The 25,876-nt window shown below is 38.4% G+C and overlaps 1 protein-coding gene and 1 non-coding gene across 9 annotated transcripts in view; both read right to left on the reverse strand.

Annotated features, from left to right (window-relative positions):
- The window catches only part of htt (huntingtin), a 52,150-nt gene extending 26,723 nt beyond the window's left edge, over window positions 1–25,427 (reverse strand). For 4 of the 8 annotated variants that reach the window (XM_077523998.1, XM_077523992.1, XM_077523997.1 and 1 more), the window contains exons 1-43: window positions 25,065–25,427; window positions 23,297–23,380; window positions 23,042–23,162; window positions 22,204–22,263; window positions 21,990–22,069; window positions 21,718–21,856; window positions 21,399–21,540; window positions 20,195–20,373; window positions 19,922–20,126; window positions 19,608–19,652; window positions 18,631–18,708; window positions 17,303–17,706; window positions 15,741–15,861; window positions 15,551–15,666; window positions 15,355–15,466; window positions 14,962–15,099; window positions 13,633–13,791; window positions 13,458–13,555; window positions 13,218–13,357; window positions 13,053–13,116; window positions 12,800–12,897; window positions 11,550–11,696; window positions 11,321–11,441; window positions 11,069–11,214; window positions 10,826–10,995; window positions 9,678–9,901; window positions 9,472–9,598; window positions 7,989–8,113; window positions 7,806–7,916; window positions 7,650–7,727; window positions 7,158–7,381; window positions 6,962–7,040; window positions 6,712–6,873; window positions 6,579–6,634; window positions 4,401–4,549; window positions 4,186–4,322; window positions 3,986–4,102; window positions 3,716–3,838; window positions 3,390–3,649; window positions 1,966–2,108; window positions 1,649–1,877; window positions 1,345–1,486; window positions 1,071–1,250 (exon numbers count right to left, since the gene is read on the reverse strand). In XM_077523998.1, coding sequence (XP_077380124.1) covers window positions 1,071–1,250; window positions 1,345–1,486; window positions 1,649–1,877; window positions 1,966–2,108; window positions 3,390–3,649; window positions 3,716–3,838; window positions 3,986–4,102; window positions 4,186–4,322; window positions 4,401–4,549; window positions 6,579–6,634; window positions 6,712–6,873; window positions 6,962–7,040; window positions 7,158–7,381; window positions 7,650–7,727; window positions 7,806–7,916; window positions 7,989–8,113; window positions 9,472–9,598; window positions 9,678–9,901; window positions 10,826–10,995; window positions 11,069–11,214; window positions 11,321–11,441; window positions 11,550–11,696; window positions 12,800–12,897; window positions 13,053–13,116; window positions 13,218–13,357; window positions 13,458–13,555; window positions 13,633–13,791; window positions 14,962–15,099; window positions 15,355–15,466; window positions 15,551–15,666; window positions 15,741–15,861; window positions 17,303–17,706; window positions 18,631–18,708; window positions 19,608–19,652; window positions 19,922–20,126; window positions 20,195–20,373; window positions 21,399–21,540; window positions 21,718–21,856; window positions 21,990–22,069; window positions 22,204–22,263; window positions 23,042–23,162; window positions 23,297–23,380; window positions 25,065–25,162 — 5,931 coding nt within the window. In that variant the 5' untranslated portion in view covers window positions 25,163–25,427. The remainder of the gene's footprint in view (window positions 1–1,070; window positions 1,251–1,344; window positions 1,487–1,648; window positions 1,878–1,965; window positions 2,109–3,389; window positions 3,650–3,715; window positions 3,839–3,985; window positions 4,103–4,185; window positions 4,323–4,400; window positions 4,550–6,578; window positions 6,635–6,711; window positions 6,874–6,961; window positions 7,041–7,157; window positions 7,382–7,649; window positions 7,728–7,805; window positions 7,917–7,988; window positions 8,114–9,471; window positions 9,599–9,677; window positions 9,902–10,825; window positions 10,996–11,068; window positions 11,215–11,320; window positions 11,442–11,549; window positions 11,697–12,799; window positions 12,898–13,052; window positions 13,117–13,217; window positions 13,358–13,457; window positions 13,556–13,632; window positions 13,792–14,961; window positions 15,100–15,354; window positions 15,467–15,550; window positions 15,667–15,740; window positions 15,862–17,302; window positions 17,707–18,630; window positions 18,709–19,607; window positions 19,653–19,921; window positions 20,127–20,194; window positions 20,374–21,398; window positions 21,541–21,717; window positions 21,857–21,989; window positions 22,070–22,203; window positions 22,264–23,041; window positions 23,163–23,296; window positions 23,381–25,064) is intronic. The other 4 variants (XM_077523996.1, XM_077523994.1, XM_077523991.1 and 1 more) reach the window with 3 other exon arrangements.
- LOC144021468 (small Cajal body-specific RNA 14) lies at window positions 7,477–7,606 on the reverse strand. The gene has a single exon (XR_013284159.1).
- Window positions 25,428–25,876: the final 449 nt, after the last annotated feature.

Below are 25,876 nucleotides of genomic sequence, written 5' to 3' on the forward strand. Positions count from 1 at the left end.
CTAAATAAATAAATAAATAAATGTCTACAAGTGAAAATAAAAATGAATATTAAAAAAAATATAATTCCAAAATTATATCTAAAAAAAAAAATATATATATATATATATATATATATATATATATATATATATATATATATATATATATATATATATATATGGAAATAAATCCGTTTTTATTTTCACTTTTAGACATTTATTTATTTATTTATTTATTTAGTCATTTATTTATCTATTTATTTAGTCATTTATTTAGACATTTATTCATTTTGAATTGTGTCGAAATGTTATTCAAATGAGGGGGCGGTCCTTAGCGTGTCTTCAGTTGGACTCCACGGTTGCAAACTGGCTGTCATTGGTCGAGTGAGCAACTCGGTGAACAAGGAAGTCTTGCCGGCTTGCAATGGAGCGCTCCAGCAATGGACAACAATCGTGTCCACTGTCACCTCAACTTGCGACTTGAGTTGTTATACAACAAGTGAGAGCAGACAGTGGACACGATCGTCGTCTATTACTGGAGGTCTCCATTACAAGCAGGTGAGACTTCCTTGTCGCCGAGCTGCTCACTCGACCAATGACAGGAAGTTTGCAACACTGGAGTCCAACCCACGACACGCTTAGGACCGCCCCCTCATTTGAATAACATTTCGACTTGGCTGTACGGCCCAAAACTGCCAAAAATCAAAATAAATAAATGACTAAGTAAATAAATGATGAAATAAATAAATGACTAAATAAATAAATGTCTAAATAAATAAATGACAAAGTGAAAATAAAAACGGATTTATTTCCATTCATATTTATTTTTTGATATAATTTTCGAATTGTATTTTTTTTATATTCATTTTTATTTTCACTTTTACACATTTATTTATTTATTTATTTATTCATTTATTTATTTTGAATGTTGGCAGTTTTGGTCCTCCATAGATAAAAGGTTTAAAGTGCTGATTAAAATATGCAAATCATTTAACATTGTCACAGTAAGACTGAAATGATGACTAACGCATCACATAAACAGTATTAACAAGCAGCCTGAATATGTCAAAAAGGCAAAAAGGCCGGCTTACAATGGTCAAGTTGTAACAGCGGGACTGAATAGCTTGGATGAAGAGGCCGCTGGCAGCTGAATTTCGGTGCACTGCACTGATGAAATCCTGCACGGGGGGCTCATGGGAAAGACTGATGAGGTCACTCACATGATTAACTATCAGCCAAGTTAGATGCTCCGAGTCATGGAGGTTCTGACACTGCAAAAAGACAGTTGGAGCAAATATTTTCTATTTGTGCATGAATTGAGAGAAATCATCATGTAAGCATTCTGTCGGAATCAAACGGGCTCACCACATAATCACAGAAAAGGATGAGGGCCCCTCTGCGGACAATCTCTCTGTTGATCATGGCAAACAGGGACACGGGATTCTCCTCATCACCTTCACCTGACGAGTGAGGGCTGAGCAGTTTCGTGCATGATCTGCTGTTTCTCCTGATGGAAAAAGCCAGCAGAGATTCATGTCAATTTCAAAATATAATTATTGATTTGTCTACCGCCCTGATTATAATCTAGCCCACATGTTATGTTTATTATGTGCTTGGGCTTCTGAAAAAGAAAACTCAAAGTACAGACTGATGTCCAGACTGTTCTTACCTTGGTGTCTGGTGAACCGCAGCCCACCAGGAGTAGTTGGTGTAGTTGATGAGGAGAAGGACTTGGCACCAGAGGAGTACCAGGGAGGGGTGTGTGGTGATCAGACCCTGCACCATGCTGTTCAGGTTCTCTAAATGGTAGTACAGGCCAGCCTCCGAATCATTCTGGCCACTGGCACCCTCATCTTTTAGGAGGAGGCTGGCTGCAGCTGTGATCCTACGGAACATACCTGTATAGAGAGAAAAAAAAAAAACGGCCAAGGTTAGAAGACGCAGCTCATAGCCATAAATAGATTTAAATTTGATAAAAACACTTACCACTTTTGAAGATGTGTATTAAACACATGAGCAGTGTACCCAGCTGCTGGCAATAGAAAGTGTGTTGCTGCTCCGTAATGTCCACTTTAACTTGTTTGCAGGAAATTTCATCCAGCAGCACTCCGACCATTTGGAGCAAGAATCTAAGACAAAGACAAAACCAAAATAAAGTTAAAAGTCGACAGAAAACACAGAAAAAAAAAAAAAAAAACGATAGCAAATCGATTTTCCTTTAAAAAAAAAAAAAAACATGAATCGATTATTCTAATCTCTTTTTCCCTTAATTAAATTCATAAGAAAATACAATTTTAAAAGCCATTTTTTGGTATCTTGCTGTTTTCTTGAAATGTACTGTTCACATGAATTTAAAAGTATTTTCTTATATTTATGAAAGACCTGACATAGCATTTTATGACAATTCAGAATCTTTTTCATTTATATTTACAATTATTGAATTTGAATTATGAAAATATTTTCATCTCATCCTTGCTGATGTCAGTGTTTGTGTAGTAATCAAGTGATAATGCGTTACTTTGATTCATGAACTAAATCATTTAACCAGTTACTGCCTCGGCAAAATTTAATTTGGAATTTAATGTTGGGGGAGTTTTTATCATGACCTTGATATTTAACTCATTCGCTCCCAACATTTTCACAGAAGCAATTCCATTCGCTCCCGGCTGTTTTACTGAATTTTGACAGATTTTGCAAGGCCCACAGAATATTGTGTTCTATTGCTATAAAAACATTGAACCTACCAAAAGAAACAAAGTCTCTTCTTTCATCAGGGGGGGGAGAAAAAAAAAAAGGATATTTCTATCCGTTTCCATTTCACAGCAATTAGCATTAGAATATAGCTAAATTTCATCATTATTCACAAATCTATTTAGAATTGAGAGTAATTGATTTTTTTTCAACATGGCCCTGATTAATCTCATTTGCTCTGCTGCCACCTGCTGCCCGTTTGTGTAATAACTACCATTTCTGCAACCGTTCTTTGCAGTTCAGGCTGCATCAAAGCCTTCTGTGTGCTCTCTAACATAAAAAACAAAACAAAAAAAATCCACATACGTACGTGTCTTTGGGACACTTAAAACATTAAAAAAAATAACCAAAAAAACGTATTTATAAGTTATTGGGAGCAAATGAGTTAAGAAGAACTGATGTTGCATAATCAATCAATATCGAATTGGGAAAAAAATTTAAACTGAATGAAACTCAACTCTTGTGAATCAAAATCGAATCAAATGAGGTCATTAGAATCGATACCCAGCCCGATCAATAATCACGTTACAAAATTTAAAAATGTAATTACAGCTCCCAAAAAAATTATGCATACATTACCAAGTCACAGTCAATAACTTTACTCCCCAAAATGTTGTTCATATTTCAAAACATTGTCATGTATCCATTTTCACACAAACCTGGCAAAAGTTTCCTCGGGTAGGACTTTCTCTGAATCCCCATTAGCTTCTTGACTAGCAAATGAATCCAAAGAGGGAGGGGCCGTCGGAGAGGGGCTCTGTTGGTAGAGGCGACGGACGGTGGTGCAGGAAAGAAGATGTGGGGAGAGGGAGAGCTCGTGGACTCGTGATAAAACAATGTCCTCAGTTGACTGAGAGACAAGTACCCTGAGCACTGCCAGGATACCAGAAACCCACAGTTGGACTGTAGTCACTGATGCCTGAGGAAATGGCGCATGGATTATAGTTAATAGCCGGAAAGTACGGATCAAATTGTGATTTCTCACCATGGTACCCGGGACGACGAACATGCTCTTGAGCAGCATATCCACAGGCCGAAGAGAGGAAGGTGCTACACTCTCAAAAAGAGTGTTCAAGACACCCAAGGCCTCAGGAGAATCCAAATGCATCTATTGAAGACACCGCCAAAGAGCCAAAAAGATGAGAAATTGTGTTGCTGTCCCAATATTTATGCACCTGAGCCATATATTTGATTCTCTATTATGACTGTAACATGGTGGGGTCTCCATTCCAAACAATAGCTTGCTAAGTGTTACCTGTTGCTTGGCAATCATGGGAAGTATGACATCTGCAATCTGCCTAGACAACCTTTTCCACTTGTCCTCATTTTCTTTGTGACACTGCTGCAGAACAAGGATGAACATCTCCAAAACCTACATTACAAATGACAACAATTAATGTGGCAAAAAGGTCACGCCTGGATAGCTTGAGAATACTTTGTCATCCGGTGGCATACCTGGTGGTGCTGAACAAGTCTGAGCAGCATCGAGACCACCACTTCTTTCTGCGTATCCAACTCTTTACCCGCATCTGCCTTGTTGGAGCCCCTCAAGACAAACAGGTCATGAACTATTGGCTGCAGGGCAGGGATAGCTTCAGAGAAAACGGGAAATCCCATGAAATCAGAACTGTTTGTCAGCTTTCAACATGTATCGTGCGTGCAACTCTTACCGTGTGTGACAGCTTTCCTACCACTGGCCATGATGCCATCACACAGCTGGATGATTTTAGGGATACTGATTATTTGCTTGGAATGGTAACGTTCGTAAGACAGCAGCACCAGGAAGAAAAAGATGTTGGGTATGACTGCCTCTGAATCTCTAAAGGAAAAATTATAAACCATTGAGTTAAATAGCTTTGTTACATAAAACTCTGCTTTGGCATATATTAAAAACAGTGTTGTACATCGGGGTCTCCGAGAAAAAAATTATACTGCAATAAATTGTTATTATTATAATATCGAAACACTAACGGCAGTGTCGATATTTTGAATCATACTCAATGTCATCTATGCCATCTATGCTAAGGCTAACATGAAAAATAAAACTTTACCAAACAATACATTGATGCCAATGCAGTTGCCTTAATGGGCTTTTACTTTGAAGTCGGCCTGCACGGTGACATCACTACCAGCTTTACTTCGCCTTTCGACATAGTGGCTTATATATCATAAGTTTTTATTGAAATTTCACATTTTCTACCAACATTATCACAATGCCACCCCGATGATACGGCCAAAGTCTCAAGCGTTAGTGGCTAGCAGCTAGTGTTAGCATTAGTGACAGCTACCTGCCTTCCTATCTTTACTCCTTTGTCAATATCCTGGAAAAAGGCTACTTTGTAATACACTCTCCATGTTTCAAAGAAAGGAATGTGCCTTAAATTGCACTTTGTCTTTTTCATTATTAAAAAAAAAAAAAATAAATAAAAAAAAAAAAAAAAAAAGATAATAGAACTTAACTAATAAATAAAAACATTCAACTCAAAATGTCAAATATTGCCGTTTAGATTTTAGAAACACAACTTAAAGCCATTAATACCTTTTTATTTGATCCATGGAGCATGTATAAAACAAAAATGTATCTGCTTCTTTTTGCACTTACAAGTTTTTTTTTTTAATTTAATGAACAAAAGTGTTTTATAAAATAAATCAATCAATGTATCTATCAAAAACAACGATTCGATCTGTGACTCAAATCTGTGATCCTAACTGTGACTTTTGTGAACTTTGCTGTCACCGTCAGTACCTAATCTCTCCTGTCCCGTTTGTGGGGGGCGCTAATCCCCTAAATGGCGGTAAAGTAAGCAGAAGCAGTGGCATCATAACTTCCGTCTTGACACCATTGGCGAAGAAGAACAGTTGGCAAGTTTCCACTCTCACTCACATACTGAATATCGTGATATATCGTTGAGAAAATTTCTGACAATATATTGAATATTGTAGAAATCCTATATCATGATATGACCGTTATCATGGGCATATCGTCACAGTATTGAATTGTGACTAAAGCCTGGTTCGCCCGGCAAGATTTAAAATTGTCGGCCGATTTCCAATCTTTGCCAGACACCACACGTGAAGAGAAAAAATCACGGGAGTTCCAGTTTTAAACGTACCGTGCGTGGTGTGCGGCCACACTGCACAATCAACACACTCCACACGAACCGAGTTCATTCAAGAATCTGACGGGAAGTCTTGCAAAACCTCTCGAGATTAAACGTGGCTTCCGAGTCGTCAACATGAGTCGATCCTGGTTTTCAACCGAAAAAGCGGCATAAAAAGAAAAGGTCTTGTTTAAAGGAGTGTAAATGGGCACTGGCGAGACTTCGCTTGCCCTCGGCACGGTGCTGGCGGCGCGGGTTGGCATCCCACCCACCACGTTTATTTGTGGAGAATGTGTGTGCGTGTAAAAAATAAAAAATACAAATAATTAAAAACTAAAAAGTGTAATAGCGCGAGCACTGACTTTCTGCTGCGTCATGACTGTTTTGTTTTTGGATTCCCCACCGGCTTCCTCGCTGGCTCGCTTTTTGATTGGTTGCACGTCACTGTCAATCTGCTGCGCGGAGCGAAATCGGGCAAAAAATCCAACATGTTGGATATGCCCGATTTCAAGTCGGGGGTCCTTCCGAGCGCCGATATCGGGAGGCGCCGTGTGTGGTGACAATACACACGGAAGGATTATCTGTGAAGATTATCGTTTGCGTCCTTACGATTGTCGGGAGGGGAAATTCGGGGCTAAAATCGGGCCAATTCTCCTGCCGTGTGAACCAGGCTTTACCCGTATTGTCCCACCCGTAGTTGTAAATAAAAATACAATGGAGACATTTGTGATACTTTGACAAACTTACCTAAACTGTCCCACTTCAATATATTCAAACTGCTTCAGGACAAATCCTATGAACACCTACATCAGAACAAAATATTATTAAGAAAGAATAGCCCACAACGATAAATGGAGATCCTACTATTCATCTGTTCAACCTGATCAGAGTCCAGCAAGCAGTAGTTGACCCTGAGTTGCACAAGTTGGGCCAGAAGGTCCAGAACTTGTCTCTGCAGAGCCACAGAGGTGCTGGTTGTGTACTGCTTTAAAGCTTTAATCACAAGCGGCTCAAAGAGACGGATGTGATTGTGGATGGCATTCTGGAAAGACAATTTCAGAACAGCAGTATATGAAAAAATACAACTCGACGGCATCTCAGGGCAATTGCTATATATGATCAACTACTACCTTGTCACCTCTGTGTCGTGTTGCATTTGCAATGTTCGACCTAAGTTGATTTGATGCTTTCTGCATTACATCAAACCATCTGAAAGCGGACAAAAAAGCCACAAATTCACGATGCATTCTTGATGCGACAGATTTGCCACACACACAAAAAATTACAATTCATTTTCCTGCATCAGGTCTGTATGTTTCAACCCACCCAGAGGCATCCTGCTCTTGCTCAGCCTGCACCATGTTACGGAGACTGGCATCAGCCAGAGCCTGTGTGAAGTGTGTGTACGGTGCCATGAAACAGTAGTGGTACAGGCCTGGCCTCAGGCTGGACGAGCCAAGCCGGAGCACCTTGCCCTGGGCGCGGCTGGGTCCACTCAGGACACCCTCACACTGGGATGCCAAGTTGGTTCCAAATAGTGTCTTTAACAGCTAAAGGAGAACAGATTGCAAAAAGTAAGGAATTGAATGGCTTTGTTAGTTGATCTTGCAAATTTCCAACTCTCTCATTTTGGACTCGATTATAGAATGTATGGAACCATCGCACAGGGAAGCCAAAGTCTTTACAGGCCCTGTCGGCAGGATCCAGCCTTACTCTATGTGGAGTCTCTGGTGGCAACACACTGCTCAGTGGTGCAACCATGTCGAGACTTCCACACACAATCCAAAACAAACAAGTAAAGCAACACCATGTACTGACCTGCTGAACACAAACTGTAGCCATGGTAGGTTCTCGCGAGAAGCAGGACCTGAGGTAGCCCAAAATTTCCTCCACGCACTACATGGGGAGAAAAGGTTCATCTGAAATGTATTCCAAACAGTTCAGTAATCTAAAAAACAGCTTCAAGAAAAATACTTTGCTGATGTCATGAAGTGTGGCCAGCTCAAGCAGTTGAGAAAGAACATCCAAGGCAGCGCGAAGGAAGCCGCCAAACTTCTCGTGGCTATTGTGAAGGTCCAACGTCACCTAAGAGAAATCGTGCAAACAACAGTCACGTTTCTGGTATATCAGTGAGTAAATTTAATTAAAGTTATATACCTTATAGTTGGCATGAGTTGCTTTGAGGACGTCGTAGAGCTTGAGGTAGGGTGGCAAGTTGTAGAAGTTGCCAAGAGTGTTAGACTTGTTTACTGCTGTTCCACTTGTGCTGTCAGCATTTCTGCCTGCTCCCCACAATACACATAGACATAAAAAAAAAAAAAAAAAAAAACTTACTAGGGATAGACCGATTATCGATGCAGATATTTGACATTCGGCATCAGCCTTTTTACGAATCTGAAGACAGCTAAAGCTGGCATCTCACTGAGCGGTGAATGCTTGCGAACGTAGCAAATTTGGGGGTTTCAGGAGGATTTGTAAGATGTTCACAGACAGTTTTTACTTATTGCAAAGACATTTTGAACATGTTCAGACAAGTTTTCACTTCCTGTGAAGATCTTTTAAAACCTTTTACAAACGCTTACGAAAACTAAAAAATAAGCTACATTTGCATACATTTGTCGCTCAGTGAGACAGAGGGACTTGTCATTTATGTTTATTTAAATTTCCACTTTATAAAAAAAAAATGAAGCTGACACCAAGGTTATTTTAGTTAACTAAAAAGAACGAAAAAAAACAAACTATAAATCAAAACCAATTTCGTTAAAGAAATAGAAAAAAAAAAGAATTATTTTAAAAAAAGGAAAACTAACTGAAACTACATTTTAGGTTTACAAAACTAACTAAAACTAACTATAATTATAGCAAAAATGTCCGTTTTAGGTAATTAGTTTAATGCATGAGCATTTGGAGATGATTTTAAATGTGATTTTAAGTACGGTAGATTTATTTTGATATTAACCGCCGGAAAATAAGGGTGTTTCAAAGTGTGTCACACAGAAGTGATGTCATCTAGCAGCAGCCAATAGAAAAACACCTTCAGATGACATCACTCCCATGGTGTTTTTTTAAATATTGCGCACAAGTAATACACATTTTTAAAACAAAAACTAATACTGAAACTAACTAAACTAAAACTAAGCAATTATTAAATAACCAAAACTAATAAAAACTAACAGAACAACCTTAAAACTAATTTTTTTTTAAACTAAACAAAAAAAAAACACAAAACGAAAATAAAACTAACTAAAATGAAAATTCCAAAACTATAATAACACTGGCTAACACTGGAAACTCCCAATAATTTTTATTTTTAAACATTAAAGACTGTTCAAATTATGAAATGATGCTGTAATTTTAGAAAACTATTTATAGTCTAAAACTTTAAGGAGCAATTTACTTGCTTAGTTTTTAATTTAGTTTAATCAACATAAAGTGATGGCCCAGGAAGCTCTGCATTTTTTTTGTCATTTTAAATAAAGATATCTATTCTTTACATATTTAATGAATATCGGCTTGAAATAACAGTTATTGGTGTCCATGACTACTAATAATCAGTATCAGCCCTTACAAAAAACATTATCGGTCTGTCACAGTTCATGGAGGAGGATAGATGTATGTTCCTGAGCCTTGTGTTGTGTACCTGCGTTGATTTCATTGCTTTTCTTTGGACTCAAAGGAACAGCATTAGGATCAGCAGCCTCCTTCTCTTTGCCCTTCCTGCGAATGGGACTGAGTGAGGGTGTGTTGGTCAGGGAAGGCAGTGTGGCCTACAGGAAGAGAAAATGAAAAAAAAAAAATTCAGTCACTTGAAAGGAAGTAATCTACAGAGACGAAAGAAATTCGAACCTTAACTGCTGGTCCTGGGGGAGTGTCATCCAGCACATGGGCACAGATGTTGAGAACTTTCAGGAGGTGGAAAAAAAGCTGCTCCACCATTGTCACCAGTGAGCGCTCTGACAATGCTGCCCAGGGTTCCTCCATCTTATTTGGACCGCCACTAGGATAAGAGCTGCCGCTGCTACCTTCTTCCTCTCCAGCCCAGGGGTTGCGCATGCATTTAGGAGCCACCGCTTAAATCAAGAAGGTGAATTGCAAATGATTTCAAACTACCCATTTAAGTACATTAGCTCTGACACAAATCACTGCAAAAAACAAAATCTTAGATATAATTTCTTAAATTTAACCTAAATTTGCTTATTTTGCTTTGACAAGTTATTTTTACTTAAAATGACAAGATCATTGTGCTTATTTTTTAGATACTTTTTACTTCATTATAAGCACTGTGAGGCTTAAAAAAAACATTTTAAGATGACAATTAACCAACATCAAAGGCCCTGAAGTGGGGTTTCACAAGATGAGTTTTCTTATTTTAAGATTTTGCATAATGAAAAATTACAACCATGAAAACAATCAGACAAAAGTGCAAGTGGTTTCGTTATAATTACTAAGCTCATTTTTCATCTTTCCAATATTCCGATATCCAAATTCAGTGGTCTAGTGGTAGAGTGCCTAACCTCAGACTTGGAGGTTGTGGGTTCGATCCTGGCCTGGGTCATACCAAAGACAATAAAAATGTGACCTGTTACTTCCCTGCTTGACACGCAAATTTATCCAAGAGTCAAAAAATACACATCTATTTTAAGAAAATAGTTCTATTTATTACAGCTTGGGAAAACTCAATATAACCTGTTTTTTTGTATAAAACCAAAGACCACTGTGGATGATATGGGAATAGTATTATTTATTTCTTTGTTTTTTTTTGTTTTTTTTAATCTTACAGGTACTGTAAATTTAAGTAGTTTTTCCTTATTCTGTTGGCAAATAATTTTGCTTATTTGAAGTAATATTTTTCTGATTTTACTATATATTTTCTTACATTTTCTACTGTCCTTTTTGTAGTGTATTATTTGTGCTTGTACAATGAAAATGCATTTTTGGAAGTAATTTGATTTTGAAATCATATATAGGCTTTGTGATTTGGGTGCATTACTGACCAGCGAGCAGGTTGCCAGCTAGCAACAAGGCATCCTGGTGTGCAGAGAGGTCAAGTGGGAACCAGGCAGATGACAACAAGGAAAGCACCATGTTGGCCATTCCCACTGTTAGGGTCCTTTGCTCCACATCCGGTGCGGAGGAGTTTGGCGTATTGCTGGGTTGGGACAGACTAAATCAGAATAAAAAAAAAAAAAGAAATAAATCACAAGAAACATATATGAGGGAAATGCATGTTCACAAACCTTAAAGCCCTGCCCCTGCTGCGGTTCAGAGTGGCTCGAGCTGAAACTGAACTAATGGAGTTAACGTAGCCACAGTGCCAGCCTGTGCTCCACGTGCACACTGGAAAATTTGAAGCCAGGAGACACAGTGCCTCACAGCAGCCAAACTTTAAAAAAAATAAAAATAAAAAATAAAAAATAAAAAAAAAGACAAATGATATTTTGAGTTGTTATAATATGTAAGAGTATCTATCTGCGCATGTGAAAGCTTACAGTCAGGGCCCTCGAGGTAGAGGAGGTGAAAGCATGAGAGATAGCGGTCACTACTCGAGACAAGTTGTTTTCCACTGTGACGTCAGACACCGTGTTTGACAGACTAAAACCCCGATAAGTCCTGTTAGACAGAAAAGAGCGGGATTTTGTAATAAGCTTCACACTAAAATTGAACAAACTTGAGCAAAACATTGCTTGCATATACAGTTTGTAGCAGATCTATGGTTACCTTGTGATGGTGCTCACTGTGAATTGAGAGGGGGGTTGTGCCTCGTGCATCAGCAGCTGCAGGTAAACTGAACTCTGGTCTCGGGCAATGGCAACAACAGGGTCCGTTTGGCCCTGGTCGCAGTCATAAAATAATCTCGATACGAGCCTGATGGATGAAGAGGGACATGATGAAGGGAAACATATTTAATCAAACCCTCCATCTTGTGTATTCAACCAGCAACAAGGAATTTGAAATATTCAGTAGCAATGTTTTTTTTTCTTCTTGTTTTAAGGTAACATCAAGTTAACAAAAAAACAAACACAACTGTTATACAATGGTGGTACTCAAAGGAGCTTATAGGAACTTAATAATAATCCTACCCCTTATTTTCCACTATTTGGCTATATATATTTCTCATACGACAGAACATCAAACTGAGGACAAAAACAAAACAAAATATATTCCATCAATTTAGTTACAATATTTTGCCTAATCACTAAGACAATTTACAGAAACCCAAATCACAATTTATGTCATAATTATATAAAATTAATAATGTACTTATTTACAAGTAGCACAAGAAACACAGGCATCAAATATACAATATAAGAACACAAAAAAGGAAAACAATCGGCACGAACGGAATACTCGTTTATGGTCATGTAGTTTGAAGATAAAGACAAATTGTGCAAATAGTATACACATTTGTAATCGTACAATATTAGAAAAACTGAAGACAGTTGAGAAGAAAATAGTCTCAATAGACTTATTTATGAATACAGTACAAAAAAAATAAAATAAACACCTTTCTCATTAGCTATTTAATTTCTCTGCATATTTCTGCATAAGTATAAAGTAAAGTTTTTTTGGATACAAAATAAATTCATCTTGAACTCTATAAGGTCCCTAAATTTTAACATTTTTGACTGAAGAAACAATTAAAGGCAAGGTCTTCTGTTTGCACTCAGGAAAATGCACTATATGAATACAGGATTTTTACCCATGAACTCCTTCTCAATCTACACCTCTGGGCGTCTGTTAATGTGTGGTGGTGATTTTTTACGAAACCCGGAAAATACATGCTTGGTTTTAGGGAAAAAGAATCACCACCACACATTAAGCCCAGAGGTGTAGATTGAGAAGGAGTTCATGGGGAAAAATCCTGTATTTATATTATGTATTTTCCTGCGTGAAAATGGGAGACCGTGGCTTTAAGGCAAGTGACAACATTTAGTGACATAATATTAATAATACAATTAAAAGCATACCTGCTGACAGCAGACGCTGCCACATGGCGGACTCTTGGGTCATCATCACCCAACAGATGAATGACTACATTTAGAACCCGGTCCTGCAGTCGTAGATGCTAATATGAAGACAAAATAAACACACATTAGAGGACTACTTCCAACATGTAAATCTACACAGAAAAACTACTTTGCATAGTACAAGTAGAGCAGAAAAAAGCTTAAGAAAGTCTAAAAAATCAATCAATCAATCAATAAATAAATAAATAAATACCCCAGTATAGTGATGATCGCCTTTGTGCAAAGTTTCAGTTTTCCTCTCTAGGAAATTGACTAACCTAGAAAGAATAAATCAGGTAATTTTTCCTGGTCACTATTAAAGCACTTCTTTTAATTACGACATAAAAAAATAAAATAAAAAATAATCTAAAACGCTTGCCGAAAATCCATCTCAGCCAGGGTCTCCAACAGCTCAGTGCGGACAAGCCAGTAGGATGAGTCTGTCAGGGCCAGCAGGTCAATCACCAACTGCAGGCCCAGATCACTTAGTGTACTACTGCATATGGTCATGAGGCAGTGCTGAAAAACACAAGCCGTATGTGTTTAAAAAATAAATAAATAAAAAATTAAAAAAATTTAAAAAAAATACCTAAACAAAAAGGTACACACAGCAACTTACCCTGACTGCAAAGCAAGCCATCTTGCAGGTTACTGAAGATTCATCTTTTAGAGCGTTTCTCAACAACGGCACCAAGTCCACCAGGGACAAAGGGTTACCTGAAAAGGATTACGATGACAAATTCTAAACAGTTCTACATCAGCACCAAAGAATAACAATGCACAAACACACTGACCTGTTGCGCTCTGCACACTGGCCAGCCAGGTGTGTATGTTGTAACGGGTTTTAGTGAGCGCAGCCTGAATAATGGCTGCGCAGAGGATGGCTGTGGCACCTCGAATCTGCGGATCCCCATGATGAATTAGGTCCAGCACGTCACTGACATATTGCTGCTCTGGAAAGTCATCGTAAAGGAGGAGGGTCAAAGGTTGAACTTGGTAACAACTTGCTGCTTGTGGATATTCTCATTCATCCAGGCCATTGAATTGACTACAGCTGGACTGCTTTGTTTTAGAAGACATTTCACCTCTCCTCCAAGAAGGCTTCAACAGTTCATGCAACAAGCTTGGTTAGGACAGACCAACCTGAGTTGGTGTGGAAAACCCAACTATTTATGGTTCACGTTGGAGGCATGCCCCACCATCGGAAATAGTATCATTCTTTTCGTTGTTAAGATGCTTCATTAATATTCCACTCAGTTGTAAAAAAAAAATGTAGGGAGCTACCTCTACAGTCATGTTTTGTTGTTTGTCAGAGGCAAACTCATTAACCTGCTTCAACCTGCTGGTCACAAGTGTGATGGACAAAAATTATTTAATTTACAGGGCTCTAAAAATGCTACTGGGTAATCTTTCAAAATATTATCAGTATATATTGTCAGAGTACATTGCTTGGATGAAATGCATGCATTTGCACATGTTTGGAATAAATTATCACATGACCAGAGTTTACTTCCTGGTTACACCTTGAGAAGAAGATTGCTTCCTCAACTCGTCCCAACATACATTTTCACTTATGTGTCCATATTTTTTTTTTATTATTATTGATTATTTAAAGGGCTATGAATGACACCTGATGTTTGATATGCCTGGGTAAAATTTGGGATTAAATGGGTTAAGTTTCTTGGGAATATTTGTAAGGACCCCCATTGTTTGTGAGGGATAGATGCGAAAGGGTGTTTTCCAAGGCTGGATAGAGGATGCGTAAAATGAAATAAAATAAAATAATCACTTAAAACCAGTAACACCTGAGAAACAATTATTCCTGAATACAAATTAATACATTCTCCCCATTTTCTTGTATTGTTCATGTGTTTTTATGCCCGTGTTACGCAAGCATATTCAAATCAAATCAAGTTCACTTTATTTATCCGCTAGGAACGTCAGTGCACTCTTCCTGGTTCCACAAGAACTTTCAATGTCCTTTGCCTGCTTAAGACTATGCCATTTTCCAAAACGTTCCACATCACACGATACTACCATTTGGGAAAAATTTGTACACACAGAATACATTAAAAAAAAAAACAACAACAACAACATTCTATTGCATAATTTGAATAATTTACCTTCCACTGGAATGCCGTCCAGCGGCTCCAGGTAGAGGGAATTAAAGAAGGCTTCAGGAAGCAGTGCTCCCGCTGCTCCAATACAACTGACCGCCAGGGCCTTTACACTCACTCGTACCTCCTTGTCAGGAATCACACCTGGTGATATAAACACAAACAAAATCTCTTGAGGAGAAAATGAGTGTTAGGTGGGATCTTCTTCTTTCTGAATCGTAGGTCTTCTGAGAGCTCTCTTGAGCATTATATCTATCAGGCAATTCATTTCTAAAAACTGGTGTGCATTTTCTAGTGGCCAGAGAAGATTTAAGCCACACCCCCAAACTTGTGTCATTGTAATGTTGTATCCCGCATCTGGAGTTTATCCATTTTATTTAAATTTCAATTCATACTCACCATTCTTTTGGCCTGTCAATAGGAAGGAAGCAGCAAGCAGCCTGACACAGTGACTGAGCGGCTCGGCACCCTGGTCTGTATAATGCCCAATTGGACCATTTATACTTGATGGCTGATGAAGCAGAAAGTAAATGTGTCAAATGAAAACATTTTAATTTCATTTACATGTAGACAAACGCGTGGTGTGTCAAGTCACCTTGCTGTCAGGTTCAATTTCAGTGGGTTCCTCCTTTGGGATGAAGCGGTCCACGCTGCTGTCGGAACTCTGCCGATTGTGACCTCTTCGGTCGAAGAGATGAGGTTTGCTCAAAGCTGCGCACAAACACCCACAGTGACAACAATCCTTGAATCATTTCTTTAGGTTTTTGTGTTATAATTTAATATACCCAATGCCGATGGGAGAAAAGAGATTTCCTCTTGGGATGAAGGTGCTGGTCCTTCATCTTCCTCATCCTGCAGAGTTCCGATCTGCATCCCGGAGTACTGGCTCTCACTGCCATCCAGCACCTTATGAAGTAAAACCTTTTCAGTAAATTACACTATGAAATGCAACCAATCACATCAGAAGAATAAATAATTTTTCCAGTTATTCGGAATGTAAGCAATTTGACCAACAAGAACCCCTCCTACACAGCCAGTTGGACGGCTGACTCTCTGGTACACCTGTTAATGAAAAGGCAAAATAAAATGTTGCAACTGTAAGGTAGAATTCAGGGTGGGAAGAAATACAATCAACCATCCTTACTGGAAGATATTGATTAATTGATGCCTCATAAAATTCCCCTCCCAATTCAGTATCGATTTAGCAAATTCTCTGAAATTGTTTCACCTCCTGGCCAGTGAAGGACGCTGTGTGTTCAATCAAAAACACAACAAAATGGTGACCAAATCAAGCAACAGTGGTGCGAAGCCAGCACCTTCAACTTTTGCAATCAAGAACACACGGAATAGACGAGAGGTGTAATGATTAGTTGACAATTAGTCAATTATTAAATCAATCATTTTACTTGTAGATTCATCTTTGGATACTGTACCTTTTTTCAAAATTGTCCAAGTCTTTGGAATGTCGCCTCTAATACATTTTCTCAGATTTCTGTAGTCCCTCATGAAACCAGACTGATTGTCTTCGTGAATAATCAAAATAAGTCATTTGCAAACATCTGCTTTGACTGTGGAAAACGATCTACCAATCTACCTTTGCCAATTATCTGACGTTATAGACTGACACGGTGGGAAAAAAAATGAAAAAATGATTTCCAAGGAATTTTCCTTACAGATTACTATTATTCAGCAATCTCAATCTAAAAGAGGCCTATTATAGCTCAGTTGCAAGTCAAATGATTCAACAATCAAGTGATTCACACTTGACTCGGCACATTGTACAGAAAATCTTGAAACAGAGAGGAATGCGCAGAATTGAAACCCCCAGTAAACTTTGTCTACCACAATCAGCTAAAGGAAGACCAAGCTTTTGGTCCCCAAGCTGTTTGACTTTTAGATAAATGCCAGCTACATTTAACATGGCTTACCAAAACATTTACATTTGTTTTTACGCCACATGAATTTAAGCACAATGCAGAAAAGTTTCTTATTAAAATATAAAATAAGTAGGGTCCAATCAAAGTTGGCTTTTGTTGGTATATTTGGTTTCTGATTGAACGAGAGCCTGTTGGCACCTCTTGGCTAGTCATGCGGGAACATATCTAGTGGGAAAGAATTGAAATTCCTCTAATTTAAATAAGTTAAATTAAAAAATTTAAATTAAAAAAAAAAGTCTATTGATAATTGAGTGTAATAACTGACACACAAAACAGCTATTTGGCTAACAGACGTGAAACGATGCTGCACCATCAGCCGACAGAAAATCTCAACATCGACAAATTACATGTTAGCTTGCAAACCAATTAGTCTCAGAATCACGCATGCAGTACAAATCAATCAAACTGACCAGCTCTGCAACATCTGAGGGGGTGACAGCTGAATCGGGCCCTTCCGTGGTTGTCTGAGAGGAGTCGCTGGCCGGGAGTGAGCCGTCATTGGTGCTTAGGAGTGACCCGCCCTCAATTAAGGGCCCTCCATCTGGTGTGGCGTTCTCTGGTGTAGTGTAGTCAGCCGTCTCGGGTGTAACATTAGCCCCGCCGCTCGAGCTCCGACTCAGCATCTCCTCCTCATTGTCGTTGGGTGACTCGGGAGTATCTGAGGCAGATGTCCCGCCTCCGCCCCCGCCTTGGTCCGAGGAGGCGCTCAAGTCCACAGAGTCACCGGGCTGCAAGGTATGCTGGGAGGAGCGCGGCTGTTCGGTGATGATGTCCACCTGGGCTGCCGAGGAGACATCGCCGCCGACAACAGATGCTGGAGAAAATAAATACATAAAATAATCATGCTACTGTTACGGAGCACAATGCTTTAGTGGTATAAACTCATTAACAGGGGTGTGCTCAAAAAATCGATACAGCAATATATCGTTGCGGGCCTCATTACAATACACGTATCGATACGCAGGCGTCAGAATCAATACTGTTCGTTAACTTTAAATAAGCAGTTATCGTTTGCATTTGTAGCTTGCATTGTACCTAAAAAATAAAAACTAGCAGCGTCTTTGAAGTTAATTGCCTTCAATTAATGCAAAAATAGCTCACCAGTGATTGGACACTGTCTTGCTAAGAAAAATGAAAGCAGAGGAAGAATATCAACATTTATTTACTTATAAACTTAACATGGCACGTGTCTCAATGTACCAATTTTCCTATATTTTGTTTAAAAAAATAATAAAAAAGTGTGACATGAAAAAAATGCTGTTTTTATTCCCCCAAATATTTCAAATAAGCACATTTTAGAGCTGTAATTTTAATACTTTGATATTTTTGCTCATATCGGCTCATGCCTATTAATAGTTTTTCCCGGTGTGTCTGTGAAAACTGCTCCCTTCTCTGCAGCGCGTACACATTTAGACCAGGCATGCCGCTTGGTGGTAAACCAGAAGAGCTACTAACAAAAACATTTTTGTCATCCAGCATAATAAACATATCCTTTAGGTATACATATGACTTATTATAAAATGCAAGTAAATTAATGTAAAATATCACGATACGTAGCGCCTCGAAGATCATATATTGGGATATGCAATACCCAGCCCTAATTAACATGTTTAAGCAAATGGCTAGCTAGTAAAAAATATAAATTCTGGATCAATGGCCCTGCTCTGTACAGTAAACATTAAGAGATAATGCACAATCAAGCAAAAGCAAGTTACTAGTTACAACAGGATGACCGCACCTGTGAAAGTGCCAGTAGTAACGTCAGTCTTCTCAGAATCATCTTCCAATCCCTCCTCCTCCCCTGAAAGCATTTTGCCTGGAAAAGAACAGATTCATGAAGAAATACAATTAAGATTAAAAATGTTGATAGGGAAGAACGAGTGTTGAAATTCAGATCTCATGTATTCTGCCATCTGGTGGACTTGTTTGTGCATTGTGGGAATTAGGAAAACAGCTGCATCTTGTTGAATTTGGAGGTAACTTTAGCAAACATCACAGAAAGAAAGCAATGTACATTACTATAAAATATAGTGAAAAATGTTCTTAAATATAAACTGATGAATATCAAACTCGATCTGGGGCAGAAAAATTACAGGAGACGAAGAAGGTAAAGTAAAATTAGTGCAATTGTGTTTTGTTTTGTTTTTGTTTTTTTTAATTCGGGGGCTGTGTTGAGACAAACATTCCTTCATTAATGAGGAAATCTCCCCCCCCCCCAAAAAAATTCCTTCACAATAATATGTTCAATGCGCCCCCAACTAGTCCATACATGGTATTCTGATTAATATTGCGTTGGGAGGAATATTAAGCAGTTTTAATTCATCTCAGGGTGCGGCCATTTTGCTGCTTGCTGTCGACTGAAAACGACATCAGAGTTGCTCAGATAATGACCAATCTCGATTCAGCTTGAGGACCTCATCAGATGGCTAAAATCAGAAAACAGGTGAGCCGTGATTGGTCATTATCTGAGCAACTCTAATGTCATTTTCGGTTGACAGCAAGCGGCAAAAGGGCCACAAATTGAGCTGGATAACATCATTTTGCTGCTTAAATTACATTTACAAACACAAAATTAATCAGAATGCCATGTTTAGACTAGTGAAGGCACATAGAATATTTCTGGATTCACTTCCCCTTTAAGATGTGATAAAATTCACACAAATCTGAACCACACTCAGAAGAAAAGAACAGCAGGACAAAAAGTAGACAAGTCACCTCTCTGTTTCCTAAGGAGGAGTGGACTGCAGGAAGACCCTCCTGCTGAAAATGACAGGAAACAGGAGGCACAAACAGGAGGTGAAGAGGAGAAAAGCAACAGTGGCTCCAAAGACTTATAGAAGAGACAACGATTAACATGAAAAGGATGAGGAGGAAACAAAAGGAAAAGGCTCACGCCCAGTAGTTAAGAACAAATTCATCTAAGTATGGGTTAGTCAATGACAAGACAACCAGAATGAAATGTGAGTTAATGTTAAACAGTTCTGGAGACAACTCTGTCCAGATCATGAGAACCTGACAGGTGTATTTACCAATGAACTCCAAGATGCTGCCTGAGCGTGCACGACTTTCCGGATCCTGACGAAACACGGTGGCATGCGGAATGGCGCCTACATGTATGAGCATGTGCAAAAGCTCTGGCGGTGGAGTCCTTAACATTTGTTGCAGAAGCTCCAGAGATGCCGTCACCACATTGTGGTCCCAGTGTTGCGTGTAGTGTAAAGTCAGCTCATACACCTGGAGACACACAGAAATTCAAACACATGAAACTGTAAAACAAAAACGCAGAAAAATAAGATTTTTACCTGCAGCAACTGCTCTGGTGTCGGCTGCACATCGGCCTCCTTCTTCATGACTCCAAAGCTCCCTTTGAGACTTGTGGTGTTGACCTGCTGCTGCAGCAGAGGCATCAGGTAGCGCAGGGTTAAAAGTACCCCGAGGATAAGATGGCTGAGATGTTCCTCATCAACTGGAACCACAAGACCTGAAGATGACCAATAGGGATGTAATGATAACAGCAATATTGTGATATCAAAACTGTTACAATATATCGTCGTCATGTCACGATATTAACTCATTTCACTCCAAGCTATTTTCACAGAAGCAACTCCCTTCACTCCCAGCTATTTTACTGGATTTTGACTGATTTTGCAAGGCCAACAGAATATTGTGTTCTATTGCTATAAAAACATGGAACCTACCAAAAGAAAGTCACTTTTTTTTATCAGGAAAAGAAAAAAAAAAAAAAGAAAAAAAAAAAGAAAAAAAGTAAATTTCTATCGGTTTCTATTTTACAGCAATTAGCATTAGAATATAGCTAGGTTTCATCATTATTCCCAAATCTATTTAGAATTGTGAGTTTTTTTCCCCCAACATGGCCCTGGTTAATCTCCTTTGCTCTGCTGCCACCTGCTGGCAGTTTGTGTAATAACTACCATTTCTTAAACTGTTCTTTGCAGTTGAGAGGCTACATCAAAGCCTTATGTATGCTCTAGCATAAAAACGTATAAATACGTCTATGGCACACTGAAAACTTTTAAAATAGAACGTATTCATACGTTTCTGGGCGCAAATGAGCTGAAAGCAGCACATCTGTTAAAAAAATAAGGTTGATTTCCATTTGTGCAGTTCTAGCACCCTCTGGTGGCTAGTTTTTTAGTGGAGTTTAATTTTCACAAGACATGTTTTGACCCTTCTATGTTTAGAATCCACACTAATGGTCAGATGAAGGGGAACGTAATATGCTTGTCAACAGAGTCAATATGTAGAGGAACTCAACGTGTGCTTAAGTCTTATTAGAGATTGCAGGTTGTTTATATGAATTGCTGTAATGTACACAAGCACAATATTGTATGTATATCATGGCCTTCATATCGTGATAATATCAAATCATGATGTTTGAATATCGTTACATCCATAGTGACGAACAGTAGGTAATCAAAAGTTATTGCGTGTGGCCCGCAAATACTGTCGCCCGTAAAGATGAGCGTATATAGTACGTTGTCCTACCCAGCAGCACATTAAGGAGCCATGTGTAAAAGAAAGTGGCGCGTCTTGAGTGTTGGCACACACTAACGGCCGAGCTGGCAGCTGTCCTTCTGATGGTGGGGGAGCTGGACTTCAGGTTGGCAACAAATGACTTCAAGAGGACCTGAGACAACATCGAGTATTGGCAATATATTATTATTGGTGAGTGAAGAAATCATCATATTAGATCAAGAAGCTGAGACAGACAAAAAACAAATAGAGGGAAAGGGAAGACCAACCAAATTCACACAATAGGCAAAACAAACGGTTCAAGTCAACCGTCAGACTTGTGAGAGGACACCTTGATCTCGCCATCATTGGCAAAGTGTCCCAAGGCGGCCATGATCTTCGGCATGGCTGAAGCCAGGGTCTCCTGCACAGTCTCCTCCTGCCGCTTGGTGATTCTGGTCAGGCATGGCAAAAGGTTGACCAAATAGGGTCTGCGTTTCAAGGGGAAAGAATGAGACTCATTAGATGGTTAGCCCAAGAATCGAATCATGTTTTTTTTTTTTTGCCTAATTATTAACTTAAGTCCTATTGAGTCAAATTACTATCTTAGGGAATAGTGTCTACCTGCATTTCTGAGGTCTGATGAGGTGTGCGAGCTCAGCAAACCTCCACAAAGCTGCTCTCAAACTACGAGAGGCACCATTCTACAGGAAGACAAGTGCATTCACCATCATCACCACAATCAGACATCGCAACTTACATTACAAATAACTGTACAATTGTGACAACAAACCTGTCATGTGGCTTTCCTCAACATAAGTGTTAAAAAGAAAATTACCTTTTTAATTTCTTTATACAGCTCAAGCTGCAGTCGAGGCAGATTAGAGTCCATCAGTGCCTAAGGAGGTGCAACATATTTTTTGAAATCCTCAAAACTGCAGTGTAAAAAGTCAGGTTACACTAGGGCCTACTTTAATCGTTACAAGATAATGTAGCATGGAGAAAAGATGCAAATAAGGCCGAAGCTTGCAAAAGGGTAAATAATCAAAAACTGTACATTACAAATCAAACTAGAATGTCATGTGCAACAGGTTCATTGAATTTTTTCAATTACATTTTGTAGGAATAAGTACACTGAGTTCCAACTATGTTTTGCATTTGTATTATTAGTGTTGGAACACCTTTGTAACTAGGGAAGTGGAAACCAAATAAAAAGAGAGGGTGAGGAGAGGATTTTTTCCAGAGAGTGCAGTTGTGAATTGTACCAGTCAGTCCCTTTCCTCGCGAGCTTTGAACTGAGTGTCTTCTCTCCTTTTTGTTGTGTTTAATAAATGTCAAACACACCTGACACATTTTCATACATCAATAGACAGATATGACACATATTTACAAAACTTAAAGTATATTAATATTGTTTTACAGTTATAGGTGCACAAAATGGAAATGAATATATTTCTCACAAAACTCTGCATCCCTGTATGTCTTTGTTAGGGATGTAACGATATCCAAACATCACGATACGATATTATCACGATATGAAGATCACGATACGATACTTATCACGATATTGTGGGGGCGTTGCCGATATTTAAAAAAAGATCACAATATTGTGAAGAATGAACTGAAGAATGTGTTTTAATTCTAAAGTATGTTTAGGAAGAATAACGACGACTCACTTTGATTATTTTGTTCAGGCACTCATCGGCTACCATTCGGACATCTGATTCGCTGTCGTCACTGCAGAGCAGGAACATTTCCATGGCGATGCCTAGCAATTTCTGGAACTCCGGTGATGTTCTGCCACAAGCAGAAACACAGAATGGAAAACTTTACTATGTACACAGATGCTGACACAAAATAATTTCTGAAATAGTATATGGTGAGAATTAATGGCCCAAAAGTTTCATAATTGATACTGTAGCAAGACCCACCTGAGAGACTGTGCCACTATGTTTTCACATATTGTCAAGCAGTGTGTAACTCTGTCTTTTTTTGTTGTGGCCTGCTCCTTTTTCCTGTGATGGGAAATAAGAATTGTGTATAATGTGGTTTTAAAAAAAGAAAGAAAATCAACAGTTTATAGATGTAAAAATACACAGGAAACTCATCTCAAATTGTGTTATATCAAATGCATTATAATTACAGCTGATATACTTTTGCCATGTCTTTAACTTCACATTTTCATTGCAAAATAGCTTAGATTGGATAGAGAGCAGCAATTCTCAAGTACAGCCACAGATTTTCAGTGGGGTATAGGTCTGGATTTAGACTGGCCAATTCCATCACATTTATATGCTTTGATACAAATCATTCCAATTTAGCTCTGACTTTATGTTTAGGGTTGGTGTGTTGCCGGATAGTGAGCCTCCACCTTGGGCTCAAGTTAAGATGGACATTAAGTTGGACGTTAAGGGGGTAGCACTTGATAACTTTATACTTCTTCTTACTCCTTTTCGAACATGTGTAAATGTGTAGCTAATGACTGGATGAATTATTGCAAAATTGTTATTTTTGTGGCTCTACTGTTGTGTTTGTTACTTTATCTGTCTTGCATTTTTTCCTTATTTTTTTATATGTATTCTTATAATTACTTTGTTTATATACATGTTTGAAATAAAATAAAATAAAAAAAGTTGAACAACTCCACAATTACAAAATCAGCATAATTGTTAAAAATTATTATATGCATACCTTTTTTAAATTTTAAAATAACTAATTTAATAAATTTAATTTAATCCAAAAGGAACTTGCATAATTATAGTGTTTAAAGAATTTTGTCTTACTATTTTTTTTTATATGTATAAACATTTTCTTGTTTTGTACCAAAAAATAAATGATCGTCCAGCTGCACTCCAACTTCATGTTTTTGCCAACATATATTATTATAAATTCTATTTGCTCCAAAATGAACTTACATTGTTTTTTTTTGTTTTTTTTAAATGCTCAAACATTTTGTTTTGTACCAAAAATAATCGTTTGAATCATCGTGATTATTATTTTTTTCCATAATCAAGCAGCCATATATATATATATATATATATATTTATTATTGTATTTTTTTTTTTTTTAATTTATAGTCATTGTATTACACACTACTTATGGGACTTCATTTGAGGGCATCTGGTTGCACAGCATTTTATTTTAGGGTAGCGGAGTAAATTAGGAGGCTGTATGGCTAAATTTTTGAAAAACATGCATCATTTTCTTTCCACCTCGCAATTATATGCCGCTGTGTGTTGGTCTACCACATGACGTACCAATAAAATGTATTTACGTTCCTGGCTGTACCATGACGAAATGTCTTATTGGGCTATAAATACTTTTTTGCAAGGCACTGTACAGTCGAACGACCCGCAGTGAGCGCATTCAGTCAACTTGTTAACCCGTCCCCAGACTAATCAGATTTCTACTACGACAAAAGTACAGTACATTAGTTTGTGTCAATAGCATGCAGTACTGTACTGCAGAATTTTCACTTGAGGGAGATTACAATGTGTAAAATTAAAATAATTTTACAACTCCATAGGTGCAAACTGGTTAACATACCTCAACATGCGCATCAATAGAAAACTGTGTATATTTAGTGACTGCAATTTTCATTTCCAGGACTCGTGCACTCGCCAAGCTGTCTAGTTTGGTTGTTAGCTTGCTAAGCTAACATGGTTGGGGGGGGAAAAAACAAAACAAAAAAACACTTACTGTCTCTGGACAAGCTCCTCGGCGGTCGGTGGTCCTTGCTGCTGCTGGAATGACTTCAGCGATTCAAAGGCCTTCATTAGTTTTTCCATGGTGGCCATTTTTGCAAAACACAGAAAGAAATCTGGCCTGGCTTGCTAATATTTACAATTACGAGCTAACTAGCTTTAGCGCACGGAGAGCAAGCGGTGCGTAGTCCAGCAGCGCGCCACCAACGCAGCTTGCTACAACAACCGCAAGGCTCCCTGCTCTCAACCTCCGGTCCGAGATGTCTATTTTCACGTCACAATAACGTACCTTACCAAGGAAAATATTACTTGCAATGCCATATTGCATGCAGCTATGCGTACCCACAGAAATACAGGAAGTGGCTAATGTGATAGCTTGTTAATAGGACGGTAGCAGAATCACCGACCAATCAAATTACAGTTGTGTGGCCATTAACCAATCATAAATAGCTAAAATACTTTAGTCACGGGACGGCGCTATGCATATCGATTACGGTTTGCAGCAGTTATTGCTACAATTTCAATTCAAAATAATATATTTGAATAAAAAAGCTAAACCAAAGAAAACTATGATTGCCAAAACAATTTGGGCTTTAAGTTCGAGAGCAGGAGTCCGTCACGTTTACGCCTTTTCTTTCTTTGTATTATTGTTGGGACTCTCAAAAACCAACAAAACTACAAGGTCAATTTATTCGAAGCCAAACAAATAATGACTATACAGTATTGATATCTCACAATAACCGTGGCACAAGCTGATAACATGCCCCTCTCACCCCACTTTAATAATGGAAAATAACACACTAGGCA

Source organism: Festucalex cinctus, chromosome 6 (assembly GCF_051991245.1).
Source record: "Festucalex cinctus isolate MCC-2025b chromosome 6, RoL_Fcin_1.0, whole genome shotgun sequence".
NCBI lineage: Eukaryota > Metazoa > Chordata > Actinopteri > Syngnathiformes > Syngnathidae > Festucalex > Festucalex cinctus.